Source organism: Panulirus ornatus, chromosome 45, assembly GCF_036320965.1.
Source record: "Panulirus ornatus isolate Po-2019 chromosome 45, ASM3632096v1, whole genome shotgun sequence".
Lineage (NCBI taxonomy): Eukaryota > Metazoa > Arthropoda > Malacostraca > Decapoda > Palinuridae > Panulirus > Panulirus ornatus.
In genome coordinates, this window is record NC_092268.1 from 517,093 (window position 1) to 537,092 (window position 20,000).

Genomic DNA, 20,000 nt, shown 5'->3' on the forward strand with positions numbered 1-20,000 from the left:
AAATTCTAAGCAAAGCCCATTAAAATTATTTTTGAAAAAGGTACCGTTTAGGAGGACAAGCTAGGAGCAATGAATGTGCAAGGACAGTGTAATGGCAACTTCCCTGTTGTCTTTCCTACGCAGTCTTGTTAGTAATCAAGAACTATTCTGTAAATACATAATGCCTGCGTTATTTTCACAGCCCTAACTCCTTTTCTTAAAAAAAAAAAAAAAAAAAAGGGAGAGAAGGCCAAGAGTGTCATCATGTGTGTACAACTACAACCAATAAAGCTTCTAGCATCAAGTAAGGTAATCCTTGCACTGACCCTATTCTGCCACCTTGCCTAGGCAACTCGCCCCCATCCCAAGCTCGCCTTCATTTAACATTGATATCACTTTTATGGTTAGAAAATATTAGGAAATAGTGGAACTTTCCTCCAGAAAAATTAGGAGGTTCCTTATCCCATTCCTATGCCCAGCTAGATCAAAACAAGACCATTACGTAGCAGAAAACCTACCACTAGTTAGCATTCCAGAGATCGTTCCTGCTATGGGACTGCCACGGGTGGTGAAGACATCCACTTCCATGTAGTTTGCATGCCAACTTTCCTGTACATTCTGATCTACACCATCTAGTAGGAACTCCCGGGTTATGCAGTCTAGCGTGTGGCCATTCACCTGCAAAGTGAAATGCTTAACCAAAAGCAACCACATACTATTGATTATACTCCTTGACCACAATATGTCAGAACCACTAAACTCCATTTCCTCTACTATTACTATTATTACCACTGAACACCACTAATCTACAGATATGCCTGCTAGTTTGTCTAAAATTATGAAGGCAACACGAGTTTTTGGTTCCCAATTATATGTATCAAATCATGAGCATACAGCCTTGGTTTGCTCACATACATCGACTTAAAAGTGCAGGAATATACGAGTTAGCCAACTGTAAACGTGATCCATTCGATAAACAGGAAACCAAATATAGACATCCTATGTATATAACACATGTTTAGTAGCCAGTATAAAGCAGTATTAGCCATATAAAGGACACCAGTTTCATACTGGTTTGCAATGCAAGAAGTATGCCTACTTGAATCCACATTTACAGTGATATCCCCTCAAATTCTCAGAAAAATTTCCATTGGTTTAATAATCTTTTTAACATATACTTTCCCAGGAATACTCAACAAACTTATACCTCTGTAATTTGAACACTCACCTTTATCATCCCCTTCGATTTTATACAACAGCGCTATGCATGCATTCCGCCAATCCTCAGGCACTTCACTATGAACCAAACATACATTGAATATCCTCACCAACCAGTCAACAACATGGTCACCCCCTTTTTTGATAAATTTCACTGCAATGCCATCCAAGTATATATATACAAACACAAATGTACATAAGCTCTTAAAATACATTATTCATTATAAATTTTACAATTTGTAACATTATTTTTATTATTTTTTTTATTATACTTTGTCGCTGTCTCCAGCGTTTGCGAGGTAGCGCAAGGAAACAGACGAAAGAAATGGCCCCCCCCCCCCATACACATGTATATACATACGTCCACACACGCAAATATACATACCTACACAGCTTTCCATGGTTTACCCCAGACGCTTCACATGCCTTGATTCAATCCACTGACAGCACGTCAACCCCGGTATACCACATCGCTCCAATTCACTCTATTCCTTGCCCTCCTTTCACCCTCCTGCATGTTCAGGCCCCGATCACACAAAATCTTTTTCACTCCATCTTTCCACCTCCAATTTGGTCTCCCTCTTCTCCTCGTTCCCTCCACCTCCGACACATATATCCTCTTGGTCAATCTTTCCTCACTCATTCTCTCCATGTGCCCAAACCATTTCAAAACACCCTCTTCTGCTCTCTCAACCATGCTCTTTTTATTTCCACACATCTCCCTTACCCTTATGTTACTTACTCGATCAAACCACCTCACACCACACATTTTCCTCAAACATCTCATTTCCAGCACATCCATCCTCCTGCGCACAACTCTATCCATAGCCCACGCCTCGCAACCATACAAAATTGTTGGAACCACTATTCCTTCAAACATACCCATTTTTGCTTTACGAGATAATGTTCTCGACTTCCACACATTCTTCAAGGCTCCCAGAATTTTCGCCCCCTCCCCCACCCTATGATCCACTTCCGCTTCCATGGTTCCATCCGCTGCCAGATCCACTCCAAGATATCTAAAACACTTCACTTCCTCCAGTTTTTCTCCATTCAAACTCACCTCCCAATTGACTTGACCCTCAACCCTACTGTACCTAATAACCTTGCTCTTATTCACATTTACTCTTAACTTTCTTCTTCCACACACTTTACCAAACTCAGTCACCAGCTTCTGCAGTTTCTCACATGAATCAGCCACCAGCGCTGTATCATCAGCGAACAACAACTGACTCACTTCCCAAGCTCTCTCATCCCCAACAGACTTCATACTTGCCCCTCTTTCCAAAACTCTTGCATTTACCTCCCTAACAACCCCATCCATAAACAAATCAAACACCCATGGAGACATCACACACCCCTGCCGCAAACCTACATTCACTGAGAACCAATCACTTTCCTCTCTTCCTACACGTACACATGCCTTACATCCTCGATAAAAACTTTTCACTGCTTCTAACAACTTGCCTCCCACACCATATATTCTTAATACCTTCCACAGAGCATCTCTATCAACTCTATCATATGCCTTCTCCAGATCCATAAATGCTACATACAAATCCATTTGCTTTTCTAAGTATTTCTCACATACATTCTTCAAAGCAAACACCTGATCCACACATCCTCTACCACTTCTGAAACCACACTGCTCTTCCCCAATCTGATGCTCTGTACATGTCTTCACCCTCTCAATCAATACCCTCCCATATAATTTACCAGCAATACTCAACAAACTTATACCTCTGTAATTTGAGCACTCACTCTTATCCCCTTTGCCTTTGTACAATGGCACTATGCACGCATGCCGCCAATCCTCAGGCACCTCACCATGAGTCATACATACATTAAATAACCTTACCAACCAGTCAACAATACAGTCACCCCCTTTTTTAATAAATTCCACTGCAATACCATCCAAACCTGCTGCCTTGCCGGCTTTCATCTTCCGCAAAGCTTTTACTACCTCTTCTCTGTTTACCAAATCATTTTCCCTAACCCTCTCACTTTGCACACCACCTCGACCAAAACACCCTATATCTGCCACTCTATCATCAAACACATTCAACAAACCTTCAAAATACTCACTCCATCTCCTCACATCACCACTACTTGTTATCACCTCCCCATTTGCGCCCTTCACTGAAGTTCCCATTTGCTCCCTTGTCTTACGCACTTTATTTACCTCCTTCCTGAACATCTTTTTATTCTCCCTAAAATTTAATGATACTCTCTCACCCCAACTCTCATTTGCCCTTTTTTTCACCTCTTGCACCTTTCTCTTGACCTCCTGTCTCTTTCTTTTATACATCTCCCACTCAATTGCATTTTTTCCCTGCAAAAATCGTCCAAATGCCTCTCTCTTCTCTTTCACTAAAACTCTTACTTCTTCATCCCACCACCCACTACCCTTTCTAATCAACCCACCTCCCACTCTTCTCATGCCACAAGCATCTTTTGCGCAATCCATCACTGATTCCCTAAATACATCCCATTCCTCCCCCACTCCCCTTACTTCCATTGTTCTCACCTTTTTCCATTCTGTACTCAGTCTCTCCTGGTACTTCCTCACACAAGTCTCCTTCCCAAGCTCACTTACTCTCACCACCCTCTTCACCCCAACATTCACTCTTCTTTTCTGAAAACCCATACAAATCTTCACCTTAGCCTCCATTTGGGTAAAACTGGAAGTTGATGGAGAGAGATGGGTGATTATTGGTGCATATGCACCTGAGCATGAGAAGAAAGATAATGAGAGGCAAGTGTTTTGGGAGCAGATGAATGAGTGTGTTAGTGGTTTTGATGCATGAGACCGGGTTATAGTGACGGGTGATTTGAATGCAAAGGTGAGTAATGTGGCAGTTGAGGGAATAATTGGTATACATGGGGTGTTCAGTGTTGTAAATGGAAATGGTGAAGAGCTTGTAGATTTATGTGCTGAAAAAGGACTGGTGATTGGGAATACCTGGTTTAAAAAGCGAGATATACATAAGTATACATATGTAAGTAGGAGAGATGGCCAGAGAGCGTTACTGGATTACGTGTTAATTGACAGGCGCACAAAAGAGAGACTTTTGGATGTTAATGTGCTGAGAGGTGCAACTGGAGGGATGTCTGATCATTATCTTGTGGAGGATAAGGTGAAGATTTGTATGGGTTTTCAGAAAAGAAGAGTGAATGTTGGGGTGAAGAGGGTGGTGAGAGTAAGTGAGCTTGGGAAGGAGACTTGTGTGAGGAAGTACCAGGAGAGACTGAGTACAGAATGGAAAAAGGTAAAACAATGGAAGTAAGGGGAGTGGGGGAGGAATGGGATGCATTTAGGGAATCAGTGATGGATTGCACAAAAGATGCTTGTGGCATGAAAAGAGTGGGAGGTGGGTTGATTAGAAAGAGTAGTGAGTGGTGGGATGAAGAAGTAAGATTATTAGTGAAAGAGAAGAGAGAGGCATTTGGACGATTTTTCCAGGGAAAAAATGCAATTGAGCGGGAGATGTATAAAAGAAAGAGACAGGAGGTCAAGAGAAAGGTGCAAGAGGTGAAAAAGAGGGCAAATGAGAGTTGGGGTGAGATAGTATCATTAAATTTTAGGGAGAATAAAAAGATGTTCTGGAAGGAGGTAAATAAAGTGCGTAAGACAAGGGAGCAAATGGGAACTTCAGTGAAGGGCACAAATGGGGAGGTGATAACAAGTACACAGAATACTTTATATAAATTTCTATGTTAAACAAGTTGCTTACCCTCTACTCTGATTGCTTCAAATATGTAAGATGCAGATAATGTTTGTATTCCATCCAGTGTGACCCTGGTAGAAAACAGGTGATCCACATCTTGGCCATCCACTAGTCCGGACACCTGGAACGATGTGGATCTTAAAGAAAAGTAATCTTGTAAAGGTGTAATCTCAATCATAATTTAAGGGTGAATTCTCATAACCCAAAAAAAAAAAAAAAACTTTTTGCAGCCATTCTACTTTGTTTCACCGTCTGCATAGCATGGCAGACACCACAGGATTGTTTTGTCCACTGTTGTCATCCCCCAGGAGTCACATTTTAACCTTCAATGTAACTGATAACTTAAGTAAATTTCCTTTTAATTCCCGAATGCTATTACCTACATTAGCAAAGTGGAGCCAGAAAAATATTTAGAATGGCTGCATCCAGTCACACCTGCTCTCTTGTTGTCATGTGTTACGCACCGAAGCCACAGCTCCCTATCCATAACCAGGCCACACAGACTTTCCACGGTTTACCCTAGATGCTGGGGCTCAGTCAACCAACTGCACAACATTGTTCCAAATCACACTATCCCAAGCATGCTTTTCACCCTCCAGCATGTTCAAGCCCCAGTCACTCAAAATCTTTTTACTCCATCCTCTGATCTCCAGTTTAGTTCCCCCCATCCAAGAGGTAGCACCAGGAAACAAAGATGGGCCCAACCACATACATAAATACACATACATGTACATATACATACACAGACATATACACACGTACATTTTCATACATGTTTGCCTTCATCCATTCCTAGCACTACACCACATTTGTTCACACTCAGTCTCAAGCAGATTCCTTTCAGTCTATAAAGAACTGAATAGCATATGACAAACAACCTTCTTAAATTTGCTTGATCTGCAGCTTTACGTATCAATCAAATTCAGTCTTTGGCCGTTAAATTTTACAGAGTTTTCCAGGACCTAAAGAACCTGGTTTCAGTTTAATTCCACTAATAAAATTTTTTAGCAAGGAATTTGTCCTTATTTCTAAAGATAACTAACTTGGACATGAAACTTTCTATTTTTGACATTATTTCCAAACAACTTTTCGAACCACTCTTATTTCACTTGGTAACTACAATGCATTCTTAGCAAAAACTTTCTTGGATCATTCTTCAAATGCACTCAACCATTTAATTTAGTGTATAGCCAGACTGCTTGAGCAATAATACTTAGTGTATTGAGAGTACAATCATTAAAACATTTCAGTTTACCAATCAAGTGATTTAATTTTGCAATATTGGTAATCTCCATGTGAAAATAGTAATTTCATAAAGCTATACCAATAATTTTCATAACTGCTGTATTTTACTAATTACAATCTAAGCAAATCTTTTTTTCAAAAGAAAATGTGGCACAGAAATAACATGCCCCTATTGAAGGCAATCTTGTATGAAAGAAATAAAGTACAAGGAAAAGTAAATAGAAGTTGAATAGGGCTCTACAAGTGTTTGTAGACCTGACTTTTAAAGGTGGAGGAAGAGCCACTAGAGATGTGTATATGAAACCCTTGTAGATGTGATAACTGCTCACAAGAAAAACAATTAGGGCGCCTATACAACATTCCTAGCTTTAGGGAAGCAGAATTTGCCATGTTGATTATGTGGGATTTCTAGGAAAGAGTGGAGTATAAGGCTATTCTCAACATCTTTTCGTTACTCCAGGGTTGAATGGTGGAAGAAATTGCATTAGAAGCACCATTTAATTAACTAGGTTGCTGCTTCTCATCTCTAAGATGCTGCAAAGGTCCAAAATAAGTAGATATATTTTCAGTACGAGAAAGGGAATGAGTATAAGGAGTAGTATATAGGAAGGGTTGAAGTACTGAAAGTGTAAATTAGGTTTGAAATAGATGAAATATTTACCATCATAGAACCTAGATCATTTTTAAAACCATATACAGAAACTTGGGTGGTTATTGCTACTACACACCACAGTTGTTTCTGCAGATTTTTCAAGTGCCATCTTTATACTAAACCTTCAACCTTACCTTTGTCATTCCCACAAAATATAGAAATATGAAGCTTAGTAATCATGAAATCTCACCAAAACATCACCAAATATGGAGATGGGGGCTGTGTAAACAAGGTTGTCTGCTACGATATCATCTCTGGTCATAACTACCAAGTCACATACCGTCATGCCACCCACCGACACTAGAAAAAGTAAATTAATTTAGACGATGTAAATTTACAAAATACCACAACCAATATTCAAAAAGTGCTAAAAGTAAAGTTACACCACTTATGGATTTGCTCTCATAAGATACACCACCCCTATATGGGTGAAGATACTTAAAGTGTTTTAGCAACCAAATGCTACATGAAAAAAGGAATGACCATTCAGAGACTTAGTACTTTATATGACATCCAATAATCTAACAAAACAATAAAAAGAATGATTCAAAAAAAAAGCCAGCAAAGCTAAAAAAATCTAACCTAACACTGATGTAGGAAATGCATATTAAGGAAGGGGAATTAAATTTATTTTACTGAAGCAACTGAGGGCATAAGTGTGCAAACTATTTATATAATAATATGGAGATTGGAACATTTTACCCAAACAGTGAGCGAGTGGTAGAAACTCAGGCTTTGTCTATGGATGACTACATTTTTTCATACTTGGTTGCAGTTTCCTGTATTTGTGAGGCAGTGCCAGGAACAGAAAAAGAAAGGCTACATTCACTCATCCATTCTCTACATGACATGTGCAAAGCACCAAAAACACAGCCTGCACATCATGGTTTCCCCCTGCTGTTTCACATGCCCTTGTTCAGTCCAATAAAAGCATGTCAACTGCCTACATTATGTATTTCAAGGTGTGGAAAATTTGACAACTGGTCTGAAAAACAAGATATTTAGGTTAAGTAGTCTGAATAGATGGTCTATTACAAATACAAAAGATGTAGGTTACTAGTTAAAATGAAACTGATTAAACAGCTTTTTATCAATCAAGCAAAGATTTTTTTTTATTTATATACATACACGTCCACACATGCAAATATACATACCTATACATCTCAATGTACACATATATATACACACACAGACATATACATAAATGCACATGTACATAATTCATACTGTCTGCCTTTATTTGTTCCCATCGCCACACATGGAATAACCCCCCCTCCCCCCTCATGTGTGCGAGGTAGCACTAGGAAAAGACACCAAAGGCCCCATTCATTCACACTCAGTCTCTAGCTGTCATGTAATAATGCACCGAAACAACAGCTCCCTTTCCACATCCAGGCCCCACACAACTTTGCGTGGTTTACCCTAGACGCTTCACATGCCCTGGTTCAATCCATTGACAGCACGATGACCCCGGCATACCACATCGATCCAATTCACTCTATTCCTTGCACGCCTTTCACCCTCATGCATGTTCAGGCCCTGATCACTCAAAATCTTTTTCACTCCATCTTTCCACCTCCAATTTGGTCTCCCACTTCTCCTCATTCCCTCCACCTCCGACACATATATCCTCTTGGTCAATCTTTCCCCACTCATTCTCTCCATGTGACCAAACCATTTCAAAACACCCTCTTCTGCTCTCTCAACCAAACTCTTTTTATTTCCACACATCTCTCTCACCCTTACATTACTTACATGATCAAACCACCTCACACCACATATTGTCCTCAAACATCTCATTTCCAGCACATCCACCCTCCTGCGCACAACTCTATCCATAGCCCACGCCTCGCAACCATACAACATTGTTGGAACCACTATTCCTTCAAACATACCCATTTTTGATTTCCGAGATAATGTTCTCGACTTTCAAACATTCTTCAAGGCTCCCAGAATTTTCGCCCCCTCCCCCACCCTATGATTCACTTCCGCTTCCATGGTTCCATCCGCTGCCAGATCCACTCCCACATATCTAAAACACTTTACTTCCTCCAGTTTTTCTCCATTCAAACTTACCTCCCAATTTACTTGACCCTCAACCCTACTGTACCTAATAACCTTGCTCTTATTCACATTTACTCTTAACTTTCTTCTTTCACACACTTTACCAAACTCAGTCACCAGCTTCTGCAGTTTCTCACATGAATCAGCCACCAGCGCTGTATCATCAGCGAACAACAACTGACTCACTTCCCAAGCTCTCTCATCCACAACAGACTTCATACTTGCCCCTCTTTCCAAAACTCTTGCATTCACCTCCCTAACAACCCCATCCATAAACAAATTAAACAACCATAGAGACATCACACACCCCTGCCACAAACCTACATTCACTGAGAACCAATCACTTTCCTCTCTTCCTACATGCACACATGCCTTACATCCTCGATAAAAACTTTTCACTGCTTTTCCAACTTGCCTCCCACACCATATATTCTTAATACCTTCCACAGAGCATCTCTATCAACTCTATCATATGCCTTCTCCAGATCCATAAATGCTACATACAAATCCATTTGCTTTTCTAAGTATTTCTCACATACATTCTTCAAAGCATGCCTTACATCCTCGATAAAAACTTTTCACTGCTTTTCCAACTTGCCTCCCACACCATATATTCTTAATACCTTCCTCAGAGCATCTCTATCAACTCTATCATATGCCTTCTCCAGATCCATAAATGCTACATACAAATCCATTTGCTTTTCTAAGTATTTCTCACATACATTCTTCAAAGCAAACACCTGATCCACACATCCTCTACCACTTCTGAAACCACACTGCTCTTCCCCAATCTGATGCTCTCTACATGCCTTCACCCTCTTAATCAATACCCTTCCATATAATCTACCAGGAATACTCAACAAACTTATACCTCTGTAATTTGAGCACTCACTCTTATCCCTTTGCCTTTGTACAATGGCACTATGCACGCATTCCGCCAATCCTCAGGCACCTCACCATGAGTCATACATACATTAAATAACCTTACCAACCAGTCAACAATACAGTCACCCCCTTTTTTAATAAATTCCACTGCAATACCATCCAAACCTGCTGCCTTGCCGGCTTTCATCTTCCGCAAAGCTTTTACTACCTCTCCTCTGTTTACCAAATCATTTTCCCTAACCCTCTCACTTTGCACACCACCTCGACCAAAACACCCTACATCTGCCACTCTATCATCAAACACATTCAACAAACCTTCAAAATACTCACTCCATCTCCTTCTCACATCACCACTACTTGTTATCACCTCCCCATTTGCGCCCTTCACTGAAGTTCCCATTTGCTCCCTTGCCTTACGCACTTTATTTACCTCCTTCCAAAACATCTTTTTATTCTCCCTAAAATTTAATGATACTCTCTCACCCCAACTCTTATTTGCCCTCTTTTTCACCTCTTGCACCTTTCTCTTGACCTCCTGTCTCTTTCTTTGATACATCTCCCACTCAATTGCATTTTTTCCCTGCAAAAATCGTCCAAATGCCTCTCTCTCCTCTTTCACTAATAATCTTACTTCTTCATCCCACCACTCCCTACCCTTTCTGATCAACCCATCTCCCACTCTTCTCATGCCATAAGCATCTTTTGCGCAATCCATCACTGATTCCCTAAATACATCCCATTCCTCCCCCACTCCCCTTACTTCCATTGTTCTCACCTTTTTCCATTTTGTACTCAGTCTCTCCTGGTACTTCCTCACACAAGTCTCCTTCCCAAGCTCACTTACTCTCACCATCCGCTTCACCCCAACATTCACTCTTCTTTTCTGAAAACCCATCCAAATCTTCACCTTAGCCTCCACAAGATAATGATCAGACATCCCTCCAGTTGCACCTCGCAGCACACTTTCATGGTTAGAAAATATTAGGAAATAGTGGAACTTTCCATCAGAAAAATTAGGAGGTTCCTTATCCCGTTCCTATGCCCAACTAGATCAAAACAAGACCATTAAGTAGCAGAAAACCTACCACTAGTTAGCACTCCAGAGATCGTTCCTGCTATGGGACTGCCACGGGTGGTGAAGACGTCCATTCCCATGTAGTTTGCACGCCAACTTTCCTGTACATTCTGATCTACACCATCTAGTAGGAACTCCCGGGTTATGCTGTCTAGCGAGTGGCCATTCACCTGCAAAGTGAAATGCTTAACCAAAAGCAACCACATACTATTGATTATATTCCTTTACCCCAATATGTTAGAACCACTAAACTACATTTCCTCAACTATTCCTATAATTACCACTGAACACCACTCATCTACAGCTATGCCTGCTAGTTTGTCTAAAATTATGAAGGCCAACTCGACAGTTTTTGGTTCCCAATTATGTATTAAATCATGAGCATACAGCCTTGGTTTGCTCACATAAATCGACTTAAAGTGCAGGAATATACGAGTTAGCCAACTGTAAACGTGATCCATTCGATAAGCAGGAAACGAAATATAGACATCCTATGTATATAACACAACATGTTTAGTAGCCAGTATAAAGTAGTATTAGCCATATAAAGGACACCAGTTTCATACTGGTTTGCAATGCAATAAGTATGCCTACTTGAATCCACATTTACAAAGTGATATCCCCTCAAATTCTCAAAAAAATTTGCATTGGTTTAATAATCTTTTTAACATATACTTTCCCAGGAATACTCAACAAACTTATACCTCTGTAATTTGAACACTCACCTTTATCATCCCCTTTGCCTTTGTACAACAGCGCTATGCATGCATTCCGCCAATCCTCAGGCACTGCACCATGAACCAAACATACATTGAATATCCTCACCAACCAGTCAACAACATGGTCACCCCGTTTTTTTATAAATTCCACTGCAATGCCATCCAAGTATATATATACAAACACAAATGTACATAAGCTCTTAAAATACATTATTTATTATAAATTTTACAATTTGTAACATTCAAAATATAACAGCAATAAACCTTGCAAAAAACATAATACATTTGAAAACAGTAATACACATGATAATATAACACCAATAAACATCATATTAATATTATTCAATTAATACACATCAGCAAATAATAAAATCATCTACAATAGTATACAATAAATGCAAATATTTCACTATATATAGCAATTACAATATACCTTATAATATGAAAGTTACACTTATGCTAATATACAAGTAAGACACATACTAACATACTACTTATAATCATATCAAACTAATACACTTAATATTCAATGCAAATGCAACTGTAATTAAACAAATAATACAGCTGAAATACAACAAATACACCTAATAGAATATACACACAATATACATATAAAAATAACACAACTATCAATATCAAGCAAAAATTTAAATCTATACATCAATATTTTTAACTTTCTAAAATGGGAAACAGAAGAAGGAGTCACGCGGGGAGTGCTCATCCTCCTCGAAGGCTCAGACTGGGGTGTCTAAATGTGTGTGGATGTAACCAAGATGTGAAAAAAGGAGAGATAGGTAGTATGTTTGAGGAAAGGAACCTGGATGTTTTGGCTCTGAGTGAAACGAAGCTCAAGGGTAAAGGGGAAGAGTGGTTTGAGAATGTCTTGGGAGTAAAGTCAGGGGTTAGTAAGAGGACAAGAGCAAGGGAAGGAGTAGCAGTACTCCTGAAACAGGAGTTGTGGGAGTATGTGATAGAATGTAAGAAAGTAAATTCTCGATTAATATGGGTAAAACTGAAAGTTGATGGAGAGAGATGAGTGATTATTGGTGCATATGCACCTGGGCATGAGAAGAAAGATCATGAGAGGCAAGTGTTTTGGGAGCAGCTGAATGAGTGTGTTAGTGGTTTTGATGCACGAGACCGGGTTATAGTGATGGGTGATTTGAATGCAAAGGTGAGTAATGTGGCAGTTGAGGGAATAACTGGTATACATGGAGTGTTCAGTGTTGTAAATGGAAATGGTGAAGAGCTTGTAGATTTATGTGCTGAAAAAGGACTGGTGATTGGGAATACCTAGCTTAAAAAGCGAGATATACATAAGTATACATATGTAAGTAGGAGAGATGGCCAGAGAGCGTTATTCATTACGTGTTAATTGACAGGCGCATGAAAGAGAGACTTTTGGATGTTAATGTGCTGAGAGGTGCAACTGGAGGGATGTCTGATCATTATCTAGTGGAGGCTAAGGTGAAGATTTGTATGGGTTTTCAAAAAAGAAGAGTGAATGTTGGGGTGAAGAGGGTGGTGAGAGTAAGTGAGCTTGGGAAGGAGACTTGTGTGAGGAAGTACCAGGAGAGACTGAGTACAGAATGGAAAAAGGTGAGAACAATGGAAGTAAGGGGAGTGGGGGAGGAATGGAATGCATTTAGGGAATCAGTGATGGATTGCGCAAAAGATGCTTGTGGCATGAGAAGAGTGGGAGGTGGGTTGATTAGAAAGGGTAGTGAGTGGTGGGATGAAGAAGTAAGATTATTAGTGAAAGAGAAGAGAGAGGCATTTGGACGATTTTTGCAGGGAAAAAATGCAATTGAGTGGGAGATGTATAAAAGAAAGAGACAGGAGGTCAAGAGAAAGGTGCAAGAGGTGAAAAAGAGGGCAAATGAGAGTTGGGGTGAGAGAGTATCATTAAATTTTAGGGAGAATAAAAGATATTCTGGAAGGAGGTAAATAAAGTGCGTAAGACAAGGAAGCAAATGGGAACTTCAGTGAAGGGCGCAAATGGGGAGGTGATAACAAGTAGTGGTGATGTGAGAGAGATGGAGCAAGTATTTTGAAGGTTTGTTGAATGTGTTTGATGATAGAGTGGCAGATATAGGGTGTTTTGGTCGAGGTGGTGTGCAAAGTGAGAGGGTTAGGGAAAATGATTTGGTAAACAGAGAAGAGATAGTAAAAGCTTTGCGGAAGATGAAAGCCGGCAAAGCAGCAGGTTTGGATGGTATTGCCGTGGAATTTATTAAAAAAGGGGGTGACTGTATTGTTGACTGGTTGGTAAGGTTATTTAATGTATGTATGACTCATGGTGAGGTGCCTGAGGATTGGCGGAATGCGTGCATAGTGCCTTTGTACAAAGGCAAAGGGGATAAGAGTGAGTGCTCAAATTACAGAGGTATAAGTTTGTTGAGTATTCCTGGTAAATTATATGGGACGGTATTGATTGAGAGGGTGAAGACATGTACAGAGCATCAGATTGGGGAAGAACAGTGTGGTTTCAGAAGTGGTAGAGGATGTGTGGATCAGGTGTTTGCTTTGAAGAATGTATGTGAGAAATACTTAGAAAAGCAAATGGATTTGTATGTAGCATTTATGGATCTGGAGAAGGCATATGATAGAGTTGATAGAGATGCTCTGAGGAAGGTATTAAGAATATATGGTGTGGGAGGCAAGTTGTTAGAAGCAGTGAAAAGTTTTTATCGAGGATGTAAGGCATGTGTACATGTAGGAAGAGAGGAAAGTGATTGGTTCTCAGTGAATGTAGGTTTGCGGCAGGGGTGTGTGATGTCTCCATGGTTGTTTAATTTGTTTATGGATGGGGTTGTTAGGGACGTGAATGAAAGAGTTTTGGAAAGAGGGGCAAGTATGAAGTCTGTTGTGGATGAGAGAGCTTGGGAAGTGAGTCAGTTGTTGTTCGCTGATGATACAATGCTGGTGGCTGATTCATGTGAGAAACTGCAGAAGCTGGTGACTGAGTTTGGTAAAGTGTGTGAAAGAAGAAAGTTAAGAGTAAATGTGAATAAGAGCAAGGTTAATTATTAGGTACAGTAGGGTTGAGGGTCAAGTCAATTGGGAGGTAAGTTTCAATGGAGAAAAACTGGAGGAAGTAAAGTGTTTTAGATATCTGGGAGTGGATCTGGCAGCGGATGGAACCATGGAAGCGGAAGTGAATCATAGGATGGGGGAGGGGGCGAAAATCCTGGGAGCCTTGAAGAATGTGTGGAAGTCGAGAACATTATCTCGGAAAGCAAAAATGGGTATGTTTGAAGGAATAGTGGTTCCAACAATGTTGTATGGTTGCGAGGCATGGGCTATGGATAGAGTTGTGCGCAGGAGGGTGGATGTGCTGGGAATGAGATGTTGGAGGACAATGTGTGGTGTGAGGTGGTTTGATCGAGTAAGTAATGTAAGGGTAAGAGAGATGTGTGGAAATAAAAAGAGCGTGGTTGAGAGAGCAGAGGAGGGTGTTTTGAAATGGTTTGGGCACATGGAGAGAATGAGTGAGGAAAGATTGACCAAGAGGATATATGTGTCGGAGGTGGAGGGAATGAGGAGAAGTGGGAGACCAAATTGGAGGTGGAAAGATGGAGTGAAAAAGATTTTGAGTGATCGGGGCCTGAACATGCAGGAGGATGAAAGGCGGGCAAGGAATAGAGTGAACTGGATCGATGTGGTATACCGGGGTTGACGTGCTGTCAATGGATTGAATCAGGGCATATGAAGCGTCTGGGGTAAACCATGGAAAGCTGTGTAGGTATGTATATTTGTGTGTGTGGACATATGTATATACATGTGTATGGGGGTGGGTTGGGCCATTTCTTTCGTCTGTTTCCTTGCGCTACCTCGCAAATGTGGGAGACAGCAGAAAAAAAAAAACTCAACAAATCACGTAAAATAATAATTTCTTTATGTGATACTTGGTAAATTTTAAATCTAACACAGGCAAATATTGCAGTTCATACATTCTTACCTCCTCCTTCAATAAACATTACCAAATACATTTTAACTACATTCAAAGTCAGTAACTTATAACATTAACAAAAGGAAATAATTATTGATTCAAAAACACTAACCAGGCACATACATTTTCACATAGCCTACCTCAGTTAATCCATCTTCTACTGCAATATATAATGTCAAAATGGCAATTAAAATTATTCCTACTACACTCATAATCATATTTCAACAGCTATGAAAACTCTTGTCAAGTTTCAATAACTTTTCTTGAATCTATAAAGCGGCAGGGATGTGTGATGTCTCCATGGTTGTTTAATTTGTTTATGGATGGGGTTGTTAGGGAGGTGAATGCAAGAGTTTTGGAAAGAGGGGCAAGTATGCTGTCTGTGGTGGATGAGAGAGCGTGGGAAGTGAGTCAGTTGTTGTTCGCTGATGATACAGCGCTGGTGGCTGATTCATGTGAGAAACAGCAGAAGCTGGTGACTGAGTTTGGTAAAGTGCGTGAGAGAAGAAAGTTGAGAGTAAATGTGAATAAGAGCAAGGTTATTAGGTACAGTAGGGTTGAGGGTCAAGTCAATTGGGAGGTAAGTTTGAATGGAGAAAAACTGGAGGAAGAGAAGTGTTTTAGATATCTGGGAGTGGATTTGGCAGCGGATGGAACCATGGAAGCGGAAGTGAATCATAGGGTGGGGGAGGGGGCGAAAATTCTGGGAGCCTTGAAGAGTGTGTGGAAGTCGAAAACATTATCTCGGAAATCAAAAATGGGTATGTTTGAAGGAATAGTGGTTCCAACAATGTTGTATGGTTGCGAGGCGTGGGCTATGGATAAGAGTTGTGCGCAGGAGGGTGGATGTGCTGGAAATGAGATGTTTAAGGACAATATGTGGAGAGGTGGTTTGATCGAGTAAGTAATGTAAGGGTAAGAGAGATGTGTGGAAATAAAAAGTGTGGTTGAGAGAGCAGAAGAGGGTGTTTTGAAATGGTTTGGTCACATGGAGAGAATGAGTGAGGAAAGATTGACCAAGAGGATAATGTGTCAGAGGTGGAGGGAACGAGGAGAAGTGGGAGACCAAATTGGAGGTGGAAAGATGGAGTAAAAAAGATTTTGAGTGATTGGGGCCTGAGCATGCAGGAGGGTGAAAGGCGTGCAAGGAATAGAGTGAATTGGAACGATGTGGTATACCGGGGCCGATGTGCTGTCAGTGGATTGAACCAAGGGCATGTGAAGTGTCTGGGGTAAACCATGGCAAAGTTCTGTGGGGCCTGGATGTGGAAAGGGAGCTGTGGTTTCAGTGCATTATTACATGACAGCTAGAGACTGAGTGTGAACGAATGGGGCCTTTGTTGTCTTTCCTAGCACTACTTCACACACGAGGGGGGAGGGGGTTGTTATTACATGTGTGGTGAGGTGGCGATGGAAATGAATAAAGGCAGACAGTATGAAGTATGTACACGTGTATATATGTATATGTCTGTGTGTGTATATACATGTATATGTTGGGATGTAGAGGTGTGTATATTTGCGTGTGTGGACGTGTATGTATATACCTATGTATGTGGGTGGGTTGGGCTATTCTTTCGTCTGTTTCTTTGCGCTACCTCGCTAATGCAGGAGACAGCGACAAAGCAAAATAATAATAATATAATATATATATAAACATTCATCAAACATGTCAATTTTGGCACTTGTCACCACGAACGTTAACTTAGGTCAAATTTCAAAAGCTCATCTTCATTCAATACAAATATTTTACCTAATTTTACATCACAAACCAAATCTTGACCCATATTTTACACAGCCCTCACTAATATCACCCATCACTCGGATCTTTCACAACAATTAACGCTTCCATATACTTTCTCCATCTGTTAATACTCTCAAAAACACACCACAATACCACTGAAAATCACTTCCTCTACACATCTAAATTAATTACTGATAATAAATCTTATCAAACATGTCAGTTTCGGCAATTGTTACCACGAACGTTAACTTAGGTCAAATTTCAAAAGCTCATCTTCATTCAATACAAATATTTTACCTAATTTTACATCACAAACCAAGTCTTGACCCATATTTTACACAGCCCTCACTAATATCACCCATCACTCGGATCTTTCACAACAATTAACGCTTCCATATACTTTCTCCATCTGTTAATACTCTCAAAAACACACCACAATACCACTGAAAATCACTTCCTCTACACATCTAAATTAATTACTGATAATAAATCTTATCAAACATGTCAATTTTGGCACTTGTTACCATGAACGTTAACTTAGGTTAAATTTCAAAAGCTCATCTTCATTCAATACAAATATTTTACCTAATTTTACATCACAAACCAAATCTTGACCCATATTTTACACAGCCCTCACTAATATCACCCATCACTCAGATCTTTCACAACAATTAACACTTCCATATACTTTCTCCATCTGTTAATACTCTCAAAAACACACCACAATACCACTGAAAATCACTTCCTCTATACATCTAAATTAATTACTGATAATAAATTTTATCAAACATGTCAATTTTGGCACTTGTCACCACGAACGTTAACTTAGGTCAAATTTCAAAAGCTCATCTTCATTCAATACAAATATTTTACCTAATTTTACATCACAAACCAAATCTTGACCCATATTTTACACAGCCCTCACTAATATCACCCATCACTCGGATCTTTCACAACAATTAACACTTCCATACACTTTCTCCATCTGTTAATACTCTCAAAAACACACCACAATACCACTGAAAATCACTTCCTCTACACATCTAAATTAATTACTGATAATAAATCTTATTAAACATGTCAATTTTGGCACTTGTCACCATGAACGTTAACTTAGGTCAAATTTCAAAAGCTCATCTTCATTCAATACAAATATTTTACCTAATTTTACATCACAAACCAAATCTTGACCCATATTTTACACAGCCCTCACTAATATCACCCATCACTCGGATCTTTCACAACAATTAACACTTCCATCTACTTTCTCCATCTGTTAATACTCGCAAAAACACACCACAATACAACTGAAAATCACTTCCTCTACACATCTAAATTAATTACTGATAATAAATCTTATCAAACATGTCAATTTTGGCACTTGTCACCACGAACGTTAACTTAGGTCAAATTTCAAAAGCTCATCTTCATTCAATACAAATATTTTACCTAATTTTACATCACAAACCAAATCTTGACCCATATTTTACACAGCCCTCACTAATATCACCCATCACTCGGATCTTTCACAACAATTAACTCTTCCATATACTTTCTCCATCTGTTAATACTCTCAAAAGCACAACACAATACTACTGAAAATCACTTCCTCTACACATCTAAATCAATTACTGATAATAAAGTTTATTAAACATGTCAATTTTGGCACTTGTCACCACGAACGTTAACTTAGGTCAAATTTCAAAAGCTCATCTTCATTCAATACAAATATTTTACCTAATTTTACATCACAAACCAAATCTTGACCCATACACAATACCACTGAAAATCACTTCCTCTATACATCTAAATTAATTACTGATAATAAATCTTATGCGCAACATTATCATCTTAAAAAGACCCACTTCCAGTACTTCATACATTTTTGACATCATTCACTAATTCAACATAATATTACCAATGTAATACACCTACTATACAACTAATAAAGCTATTATACATTTTTTACATCAACTTATGTAATACACCTACAATATAACTAACAAAAAGCTATTATACATTTTTCACATTAACTTCGAAACCAATTAACCGCAATACATCACCCTACCTCCCTAACACTCAACACAATTAACTTTTTGAGTACTATATAATTAGAGAAATGTTAAGCACAGAGCAACCAATGAACAACTTTTATCCTACTGTATTTCAACATTTATACAACTAGATCACAGTGTGATGTTTCAATACATACAATTAGGTTTTCTATTTACACTTACTAGACACACTTTAATTATCTTTAATGGTGGCACAAGGCATGTTTTTATATATATACTAACTAGACACACTTTAATTATCTTTAATGATGGCACAAGGCATGTTTTTATGTATACATTAACGAGACACGCTTTAATTATCTCTAATGATGGTACAAGGCATGTTTTTATGTCTGCTTCAATTACATCTATTTTCACTAACTTCATACTCAAACCTCACATTTCCCATGATGTACACACCCCTAACTACTATGATTTTAAAACTATTCTCAAAAATTTTAATTCTAAAGTCTTCTTACGCATCTTTTAATTAACGAACACTAGCAAGGTTCATTACAAATATATTATGACAAATTAATATCTACAATAAAATTAACTCCTGATATATATATATATATATATATATATATATATATATATATATATATATATTCAAATGATACAACTTTTCGGTTTTCTTATATTCCTATCTATTCATTCATTACGGTCTAATAAACTAATATAATGT

The 20,000-nt window shown here is 39.1% G+C and overlaps 2 protein-coding genes across 57 annotated transcripts in view; one reads left to right on the plus strand and one right to left on the minus strand.

Moving 5' to 3' along the window:
- Positions 1-20,000, plus strand: part of IleRS (Isoleucyl-tRNA synthetase) — a 415,824-nt gene that overhangs the window by 372,955 nt on the left and 22,869 nt on the right. The window lies entirely within an intron of this gene.
- LOC139762964 (uncharacterized) overlaps positions 1-20,000 on the minus strand; it is a 614,722-nt gene that overhangs the window by 227,126 nt on the left and 367,596 nt on the right. For 40 of the 48 annotated variants that reach the window (XM_071688312.1, XM_071688346.1, XM_071688315.1 and 37 more), the window contains 3 exons: positions 10,857-11,016; positions 7,013-7,122; positions 4,932-5,046 (listed from right to left, as the gene is read on the minus strand). In XM_071688312.1, coding sequence (XP_071544413.1) covers positions 4,932-5,046; positions 7,013-7,122; positions 10,857-11,016 — 385 coding nt within the window. Of the gene's footprint in view, positions 1-497; positions 658-4,931; positions 5,047-7,012; positions 7,123-10,856; positions 11,017-20,000 lie in introns of all 48 variants that reach the window. The other 8 variants (XM_071688355.1, XM_071688352.1, XM_071688354.1 and 5 more) reach the window with 1 other exon arrangement.